Raw genomic sequence first — 10,856 nt, forward strand, 5'->3', positions numbered from 1 at the left:
AATCGGGTTTGACATACAAAGAGTAAGATAAACATGTTTTGATATAATGGTTTGGTATTGCATGATATGCATTTATATGTCATTTTTATACGAATGTACATTTGCGCAATAAAAAACAGAAACTTAATCCAGGTTATATTTGTATATGATTACCGGAACCACGCGACTCTCTCAAAAACAGTAAGAAGTCGTTGATGAAGAAAGAGTGAAATACAGGTGCGCTAACACAAACTTGTTTTACTAATATATTACAATTGAAGAGCACACCCAATCATCAATCTCTTCATTAACGAATGATTTCAAGCTTGATTACAACGACTCTTTTGTGAAGTGGAATAATGCTAGGTTAGATTACGCCGATGTCTAAATCACGGTTAAAAGGTTTAGTTTAAAAGGCAACAGAATATTTTTATATTGCTGCAAGGTTTTGTGAAAACAATATATAACTATTCATACTATTATTAGTATTATTACGAAGTTTAGAACCCCACATTGGTTTTGGATATACACTTTAACCGTTTCGCTATTTGCCGTTTTGTTGGTTATATGCTCTTCGATCGATTATACATAAAAGTTAAAATTTATACCAAACCGGAAGTTTTCATATCGATAGACGCATTCCTGTTTCTTCAAACTTTTGTTGTCATTTTGTAACTTTAAAGCTTCTTATACATATTTTACTATGTTTAAGGCAAAGGTTTTAGTATTAGGACCTTGTGAGGTAAGCTCATTTTAATCGTTTGATTTTGTTTTACCTCTACCCTTAGATACCTTTATTTTCCCGTGCAAAAGCCTGGGAAGGCAAATTTTTTTTTTTATAATTAACAGCGTTACATTAACATCATGTGAAGCTGTGGTTGAAGCATTGACTCATGTAGCAGGTTTGGTCAATATCAAGAAGATCCCAATACTGATCACCTGTATTCTTGTGATAAATTAAGGGTTCCATCTGGGTTTTGAAGTTTTCATATACAATGCCAGTGGTCTAGGGCCAAAAAAAAAAATAGGTCTGTTTCCGGTCGCCCGACCGATCCTCTTATTTCCGCGCCGACCCTTTACTTTTTATTGGTGTAAAAGTTAACTGCGCGCATATTTAGTACTTTTCGGTACTTTCTTTCCGTTAATTTTCTTATCTTTGGTCTCATTTCGAATTCGGTAATTTGATAAGCAGTCTATTAAAATGGCGGCACCCATGTCGAGTTCGTCAGTGTTGGGACTGAAATTGAAACGTTGCTCCCACAATAAAACCGATAAAAATATTTTAGTAAGCCTGCCAAACAATAAAAATATTGAAGATGTTTGGCATATCTACCATGATACGAACGTTGGTAAATCGAGCGTGACGATAAAATGCTCTACGGAAATGTCTGGTGCAACAAACTTTGATGTTGAACTTCAGAAGGTATAGTGTTTGTATTTTGGCAAACCATATATTTTTCGTTCAAATTTCAAAATAATGGCCATGTTTTTAAGATATCACCTGCAATGAATTACTGTGTCTTATCAACTAAACTTGTATTTGTCTTTTTGTCACTGTCATATTCTGCTATTAATGTTAATTCTGCAAAGCTTGTGAAAATAAGTTTGTTCTGGTACTTCGTTGGAATGAGCTTCGGTAGGAAATTATTCGGCCTGAAAACACTTGTAGAAGGACTTTTATTTAATATAAAATTTAAAATAATTCCCAAATTGTATTAAATTTCCTTGGTACAATTTTTAAAGGAGTTCCACTTTAAAGGAATTAAAAATAAACAAGTTTTTAATGTTGCTTTTATAAAGGTAGTATGACAGTTGGGACCCTAGTACAGAATTTTGAAATAAAAGTGGTTGAGTTTTGATATCAGTGTTACCAAACCTCAGGTTTAAACTCCAAATAAGTCAGATAACAAGTACCTAATTATCACTTTCAAATAGTTAGTGTCTTAAATTTAGTACTAAACATATTTTTGAGATTTAAATAAGAAATTAAGTTTCATACTCTTAATTCAGTTGAGAATGGAAACGCTTTGTGAACACGGGTCAGGTGTACTTCGGAGATCATTGAAGTGACAAAAACAGCTTCTGACAATGTTTGGAATTTTAATATTCTATCAAATATAAGAATAGCATTATAGCACAAATGTGAAATTGGTAAATATGAAAAATTGACAAATCTGAGGCACTCTTTTTCGACATCTGTCATACAGACAAACATGTTCAACAATACATGCATTTATATTCTAGAAAATGTATATCTATACATTATAATTAATACACATTATACAGTTCTTAATAAATGAATGGACTTGTATTTACATTTTATGCTTTAGTACCTTTTAAAATTGTCTCATACGCAGTTAATATGGTTGTTTTTGAATAAAAGTCAGCCGCCTTCTATTCTAGATCACTTCCCCCCACCCCCCCCCCCCAAAAAAAAAAAAAAAAAAAAAAAATGCCTACCTACCTACCCTTTTTTTGGGGAAGGAGACCGGAAACGAACCTTTTTTTTTTTTTTGGCCTAGGGCCCGTGATAGAGTCAAGGGCAGCACCCCTTTTTTTTGGTCTGAGGTGGCAAGCCCCCTAAGCTCCTAGGGTTAAAACATTTTAAGAGCCTAAAATACAATTACATGTTCATTTTTTATACACAAAAATATGATTGTAAGTATGTAAATACAAGACACAAAAGTACATGATACATAACATGATATGAAGCGTTTGATCGGTTATGAGATGGTGAATATTGTCACACTTTCGCTACATAGAGTCATAGTCATTAAAGGAATGCCATTATTAATACACAAAAGCCATAAATTTCCCAATGACTTAACCTAATTATTGGATAAGTCACAACAGATACACTCTTGATTTTTGCAGGGACTGGATCGGTTATCATGTACATTTGTAGGTTGCTTAGAGAGCTGCTTAGGTCATTTTAAAAAAATGTGGTAAATTGCCAAATTTGAAAAAAAATGTTACCACATTTTATAATCTGTTGCAACTGGTGACGAAGGCGCTTGCTATGTTATTGACCAGGGTTCGAATTTAGACTCTCATACTCGCAAAATGCGAGCGACATTTGGAAATTGCGAGTGACTTTTATTCAAGCTCGCAAAATTCTGCGAGTGGCTTTTTCTAGACCACAAAATGGTAAAAGGAAAGTAGAATAAACATGAACTTAATTCCGCTACGTAGTCGAGTGTAAACAGCCTGTACCCGTTAAGTGGCATGTTTACACTACCAGTATAAGGAAGACAGTACGGAGTCACGCTCTTGTAGGTTTTCAAAAATAGAACAAATACGGAAAAGGCCGAGTTTTATCTCGAATCTTTCCGGGAAGCTCCGAGGCGTGCATAATACAAAGTTAATACGAATGACGTAATCACCTAGCTCAATCATTGGCTAAATTAAGCGCTTTCGGGCACTATATGTAAACCCCATCATCCTTTGAATATATTTCCGCCCAACTGTCAAAATGAATAGACTTCGTTGATCGATATATTTCATGGTCAGTATCCACGCTACATTTACTGTTGCTTTTTTATTTTAGATTTATTATTTTATTGTTTTTAATACATATAGACTTAATGAAATATGTAGCGTGCTTGTCGAGTGGGTATTAAATTACTCAAGATTGATTCTTTTTAATATTCATAATAGGTCTTGGGTGTTAATTTCTTCTTTAATTAGACAATATTGTAAGGGAATAAAGCAAATAATAAAATTGCAAGTTGATTTTTCATTTTGCGAGTTGCCTCAAAATGCACTCGCAAAATTTTGCGAGTGCTCCTCAAAGTTAAATTCGAACCCTGTTGACTTCAATTGTTTAAGCCTTTCATGAAAATCATCGAAAGAGTACCAACAGAATGTAATGTAGTGATGAATTGAAATACATGTAAACATTAGCTACTTAAAATAAACGTATCACAAATCTGGTTGTATTCAAGGGAAGGTTATACAACAATTAAATCTTTAATACTACAAGGCAACATGTATTGTACATCGTTACATCAATGCAATCAATAGAATCTAGTAAAAAACTGCTAAACTTAGTTATAGGTTAATACAATTCCGCAAAATTTTGAAGGCAATGAGATTTATAATTGACATCAGATATAAAATACCCATAAAATGCTGTTATTCCATCATTACATGCATTCACACTGATTAGATTTCAAATAATGAACATTATTATTATAAGACAGTTGGTTGATTTTTAATGCACATCGTTCCCAGCATATATCTCAAAAACTGGAACTTTGATTTCATTGTGTTCCAATACTTTGCTTCCAGAGTGGAAAGACCGCGCTGTCCAATTTTCTGGCTGATGCTACTGAGACGGCGAGCGGGGAATACCATCCAACACAAGGCTGCAGGTCAGTCCTGTAACTTTCTTTTATACATGATCAAAAACATTTTAAAATTTCTTATGTGTCCCTGTTACTAGGTTGACAAGTATGAATTTCCGTCAAAGACTCTCTGTTGTCCACTTATGTGGACTAGAGTCAAATTTTTCAATGAATGGAGACTTATGCAATGGGTTACCTGTGTGTGCCTGATGCCCCTGTTCACGCTTGCCTATTTTTGTAAAATACTTAAATAGTATAATAAATCACTAATGTATTTATTCACTTGTGTTATTTGCATATTAGGATTTTGGAGTTTGAGAATCACAACCCTACGGCTGGTCATGGCCGACAGTCGACCGTGGAGGTTGAGTTGTGGGACTGCAGTGGAGATAAAAAGTATGTGTTTATAAATCTTAATTGAAATTTTTAAAATATTATAAAAAAAATAGTAATGTATGACATCGTAAATAATTGTTCTGTAGAAAGCAAATCCACATTAAATGGCAACTTTACCTACTCTTTGATTATTATGTTGATATGATTGATAGTGGATAGTAATAGTGCAAAACATTCTGCTGTATCATTGTTTTATAATGAGTAATGTTACATTTAATTAAAGTTATCAAAGTTAAATTTCTTGGAAGAACCTGAAAACTTCATGTTAATATTATTACACATAAGGAAGAACTATCATCATAAAAAAAATCATTTTTTTTTATCTTGTCTGTCTTTTGAATGAAAAATGAATTGGTATTGTCATAGCCTTGGTGTTGTAGGCAGCGTTGTGTGCAAACATATTAACCTTGTTCATAATTTGAAAAATGTTCAAGACAATCAAATGTGACATGGTACACAAGTTTTAAGAGACAATTCACACATGATGCCAGGGACTATAACTTGTCATTAAAAAATGTCGAGTTATACCCCAGATTTATTCAGGATTGAGGTCAATGATGATAATAAAGTAGATGGCGTGACATAGTTATGTTTCGTATCCTTAAATTACAGATTTGAGGCTTGCTGGCCAGCATTTGCGAGGGGCACGACAGGAATCGTCTTTGTGTATAACCCTGACCAACAAAACCATGACAAGGAGTTAGAAAGCTGGTGAATGATATAACAATACACAGATAATTACATATTTTGATGGCTCTAGTTCATTTAACTGTTAAAATTGAATTCTTTTACCAAGACTGAGGTCTTGGAATGACATACTAAGAATGAAAATCTTTGTAATTTAGGCATCAAGTGTGTACCTTTATTTCTTTAAAATATAAAACTGTATCTTTTATTGACCTGATCATTTTAACAGTTTAGGTCATATACCTTTAAAATGTATACATTGACATTCATTCATAGTCAATACTATAGGTATTAAGTATAGGTGATTGCTTGGGTTACTCTGTATTCACATAGATTTCTTTAAACAATGTAAGTCCCTGCACATATTTGCAATCTCATTCATGTTCACAAGTTACTTTTTAATCATTTCAATATAGAACTTTTGTCTTAATACATTTTCGGGTATAAAAACCATTGTCTAATATTTGCGGGTATAAGAACCTATGTCTGATATTTTCGCGTATAAAAACATTGTCTAATATTTTAAAGTATAAAAAAAAACATTGTCTAATATTTTCAGGTATAATTACTTCATAGAAGAGCAAGGTGTTAAGGAGACATCATGTTGTGTGTTCGCTCACCACAAACCTAGTGCCCCCGACAGGGAACGATCTCAACTTTGTAAGTGATTCTTATCCTGATCTGCATGGAGATTCTCTTCATGTTCACAATCTGTATAGATTTCCATTTATGATATCTGGCTGTATCACTGTCTTTAACATGTGACTCACTCACTTAAACACAGGCCGATTGTTCAGAAAATGTTAACATTAATTACGTTGTTAACTGGATCGTGGGTAACATTCAAATAATTAATACTTTAAAAGTTTCATGGACACAAATGATCTGCAGTTCTTTTCAAACGAATTGAGACAACTTATTTAGCTATGTTTTTTATCCTAATAAATATATCGGCACATGATAAAATATTTCACCTTTGAAAGTTACGGTAATAATGATGCTGTTAACAATGTTGTTAACTTTAATAAAGTTCTGGATGATCGGTGGAATATCTAGTCAAAGTCTTAAGGTAGAATTATATAACTTTAAAAGCTAGTATGTTCAATTCAACAACTTTTGAATAATCTGTACAATCCTATGCTATTAACACTCCTACATGTGTATACATTTCTTAATATGGTTGTTATGTTCTCTTAAAACTGCACTTATACAGATATACTTTTTATATTTTTTGTCTCTGAAAGAGCAAATTTTTGCGTAAATATCTGTAAACCAATGATTAAAGATCAGATTGCATATTTTCATATTTCTGTTTGAAAATAATTGTTTTATGGCTTAAACCATTACTAACGGTTTAAGAAAAATGCATAAAACATCATTTTTTGTTCTTAAATATAAAAATCTGCGATCTTATTTTTTGTCAACAGTCGTATATAACTGGTTTCCATGAATTTTTGCAAAAATTGGCTAGTTCCAAGACAAAAAATAAAAACGTTCAATCTGTAAGAGTGCAGCTTTAACTTATACATCTTACCCCTATTAACTTTATATAATAATCACAACTTCACAAGTGTCACACTCACAGATGTATTTGGAACTTTATTATGATAAATTCTTTTTGGTGAAATTTTACATGTAATTTAAGCAAAACTGAAAATACATGTAGAAATATGTATTATTAGAAAAATGAAGCAAAAAAATTAAAATACAAAAAATCTATCAAAATGATTCTATAAGAATGAAAATACGTCATTTCAAATCAATCATTATTTTTCAATCTCCGATGATTGATTAATATTTGGTGCGATTCCCAACACAACCAATATGCTACATGTTGACCTAAAGCTCACTTAAACTAAGAATGTTCACAGTAGATTAACATGTACAGCACACCTATCTTCATTTTATCACTTTAATGTAATAACGTGCCTACCATCACTGTACACTTACTGAGCTCCTGCGCTTACCTACATTTTCAATATTTCACCCCCGGCATGCCTCCTTTAGCCAACAGTCTGGCACACCCCTCGGGTAAGCCCCCACCCTTTGTGTAGACTTACATTTAACCCATCGTCACAATACCTTCCTAATTTACCCCATTATTTTCCTCTTCATTTTTTGAATCAACAATATTATGATTGTGTTTGTTTAAGTGTCAGTATCTTTTGTTGTTGAGAAACAGTATACCTATTTTAGCATGATTATTTATTTTTCATCTGTAGAAGGGTGATTATTTTTGGTTCAAATGTTTTTTACCTTGAAAGTTCTGCTCTGTGCTCATGTTGAGCTATTGTTATCAGTCTGTCATGAGTTATCTGTCTTGTGCCATCAACATTTTGCTTGTCAACACTCTTGCTGCCACAATTTCCTGAAACTTTGTGAAAATGTGTGTCACTGTAAATTCTGGATCAAAGTTGATTTTGGCTCCGGTCTGGTAATAAAATAGGTATATATAGGTCATATATCATTTATTGTGTCGCCTGAAAAGACGACAAATAGGGGTTACTTTTGTCGGTGGCGGCTCGCTTGTCTGGGGTATATCTCCTAAACTATTAGTGGTATCAACTTGAAATTTCATATGTAGATAGATCTAATTGAGGGCAAGTGCAGTGCACAAGAACTGTTACTCTTGCTTCCATATTTTTAGAGTTATTGCCCTTTGTTATTTTTCATGCTTAAAGTTTTGTCCGGGGCATATCTTGTAGAATATAAGAGTTATCAACTTGAAACATCATATGTAGATAGATCTCATGGAGGGCAAGTGCAGTGCACAATAACAGTAACTCTTGCTTTCTTAGTTTTAAAGTTATTGCCCTTTGTTAATTTTCATGCTTAAAAGTTTTGTCCGGGGAATATCTTGAAGAATATAAGAGGTATCAACTTGAAACTTTATAGCTAGATGGATCTCATTGAGGGCAAGTGCAGTGCACAAGAACCGTTACTCTTGCTGCCATATTTTTAGAGTTATTGCCCTTTGTTAATTTTCTTGCTTAGGTTTTGTCCGTGGCATATCTTGTAAACTATAGGAGGTATCAACCTGAAACTTATTCCGTAGGTATATCTGATTGAGGGAAAGTGCAGTGCACAAAACCGTAACTCTTGCATCTATATATTTAGAGTTATTGCCCTTTGTTAATTTTCATGCTTAAAATTTTGTCCGGGGCATATCTTGAAGAATATAAGAGGTATCAACTTGAAACTTCATAGGTAGATAGATCTCATTGAGGGCAAGTGCAGTGCATAAGAACCGTTACTCTTGCTTCCATATTTTTAGAGTTTTTGCCCTTTGTTAGTTTTGTGCGGGGCATATTTTGAAGAATATAAGAGGTATCAACTTGAAACTTCATAGCTAGATAGATCTCATTGAGGGCAAGTGCAGTGCACAAGAATAAAATGCCAATCTAACAGCTATAATGTCGACAGTAAATAATTCGTCAGGCGACACATCCGACTCAGGGAGTTCTAGTGTTTGTTTAAAAAACTTTGGCTGCATTTTTCATTCAATCTTTGTGAAACTTGCTGGAAACATGTGTCTCTTAGACTTTGATATCTAGGTCTAGTTTAAATGTGACTCATATTGAGCCAAGTATGTCACAGGGTCAAATGTTCAAAAAACCTTGTTTAAACCTTGAATATTTATTCTTGTATTATTTTGTACAAATGTGTGAAATTTTGTGTTATTTTTTTCCCTTTTCATTATTTTGTTATGATTTTAAATGTTCAAACTTTTAATGAGTTTTTTTTCCATCCCATGCATGTTTTGAAAATATTCTTATCTTATTTACATGTACTCATTGTATATATACATTACATGTATGTGAATTGTCTTGATGTAAAAAAGAATGCACTTTGTATACACAATTTATGTGTATTTCTTTTACATAAGATGTAATGCACTTTGTATACATAGTTGATGTACATTTCATTGATGTGATATCGAATGCACATTATTTTGCACATTATTATTAGGATGCTTTTCAATGAACAAATCTTAAATTTAAAGATGCACTATTACTCCCAAATGAGATTTACCATATTTAATACAATTGTTTTAATTTACCAAAACGTATTAATAAATGTCGAAAACAATGGTTCTTATGAAGGATACTGTGTTTAATTTGAAAGAAATTTGCACAAAACACAGAATTTCTACCTTATGAGACGATAGTAGATCACTGTAAATCTTTAAGCGTTTACCAATCATTTAGTATTTTGCGTTTTCAGCTATAAAATACACGGTTATAAAATTGTTATTGGTATTTTTTATCAATGCATTATTTAGTAGTTATCATTAAGTAGCTGATTAATGTTTGTTATACATGTCTATGTATTGATTTTCAATAAGAGAGTCACTTTTAAGTAAATTTCTGGTAATGCATAGGAGCCCATAACATAAGAATAACATCCTTGTTATTTCTTAATCATTAGTAATTTATTTTTCTTTTATGAGTTAATTCTTTAAATCAGACAAGCATCAGCAAAATGTATCATTGTCCATGTGTTTCTTTTTTTAGGGCAACATTTTATCAATATTTTCCTATGATATTGACAATGTGATGATATTTCAGCCCAAAATTTTAAGCATTATTCTCATCTAACATTGACAATATGTCTACATTTCAGCCCAGTGTTTCAGCAACATTCCTGTTGTCCATACAAATATTGAAGAAGATGGCGAAGCAGTCCGGAACGAGTTCAGCCAGTTCCTTGCAAAACTCACAGTCGCAATGTCGGATAAACGTGAACAGGAGGAACTCAGCATCATGAACCACCGATAGACTGGTTGTGGGAGGGGAGCATGTGTAGACTGGTTGTGTGATGAAACCATTGCATTTGTTGCTAAAAGAGCTTTGATGCTGAAAAAATGTGATTTGAATGACAAACATTGTGTTTCATCTGTGATACTGTGATATTTTGTGTATTTATTGTTTCAAATAGAGTGTAAAAATGCAACAACATAATTTTATGAATAAGAAGAAGGTAACAATAATGGTAAATGTCCTTGTAGCAATTTATTTTTATTCCACTGATCTGTATACAAAGACTTTTTTAAATGAAAGCCATTGTCAAACCAACACATACAAATGAACATGTACATGTTACTAAAACAGAACTATTTGTGCGACTTTATTGTAGTATTGTAGTGTTCATTAAATGTTGTGTACTGTAGAAGCTTCTGGTTATATTGATTGAACATGAGGAATAAACAACTATGTGAAGAAATGATGATGATGATGATGATGTTGATGATGTTGATGATGATGATGATGGTGGTGATGATGATGATGATGATGGTGGTGGTGGTTGTTTTGACGATGATGGTGGTGATGATGATGATGATGATGATGATTGCAGATTAGTCAAAGACTGGAATTACCCCCCCCCCCCCCCCCCCCCACACACACACACACTCCAGGCACAAAGTTTAAGATTCAATGTTTGATCTAT

At 32.9% G+C, this 10,856-nt stretch overlaps 1 protein-coding gene across 1 annotated transcript; it reads left to right on the forward strand.

Annotated features, from left to right (window-relative positions):
- Window positions 1–588: 588 nt before the first annotated feature.
- On the forward strand, window positions 589–10,580 carry LOC128230184 (intraflagellar transport protein 22 homolog). The gene is made up of 6 exons (XM_052942241.1): window positions 589–721; window positions 4,270–4,352; window positions 4,629–4,721; window positions 5,334–5,432; window positions 5,968–6,068; window positions 10,032–10,580. The coding sequence occupies exons 1-6, from the start codon at window positions 683–685 to the stop codon at window positions 10,184–10,186; spliced, it is 570 nt and encodes a 189-aa protein (XP_052798201.1). The 5' UTR covers window positions 589–682; the 3' UTR covers window positions 10,187–10,580.
- Window positions 10,581–10,856: the final 276 nt, after the last annotated feature.

Source organism: Mya arenaria, chromosome 4, assembly GCF_026914265.1.
Source record: "Mya arenaria isolate MELC-2E11 chromosome 4, ASM2691426v1".
NCBI lineage: Eukaryota > Metazoa > Mollusca > Bivalvia > Myida > Myidae > Mya > Mya arenaria.

Coding starts and splice junctions, on each gene's coding strand:
- LOC128230184 (XM_052942241.1), top strand. CDS start 683: ATGTTTAAGGCAAAGGTTTTAGTATTAGGACCTTGTGAG. Junction 722..4,269: donor TAGTATTAGGACCTTGTGAG/GTAAGCTCATTT, acceptor CTTTGCTTCCAG/AGTGGAAAGACCGCGCTGTC. Junction 6,069..10,031: donor CAGGGAACGATCTCAACTTT/GTAAGTGATTCT, acceptor TCTACATTTCAG/CCCAGTGTTTCAGCAACATT.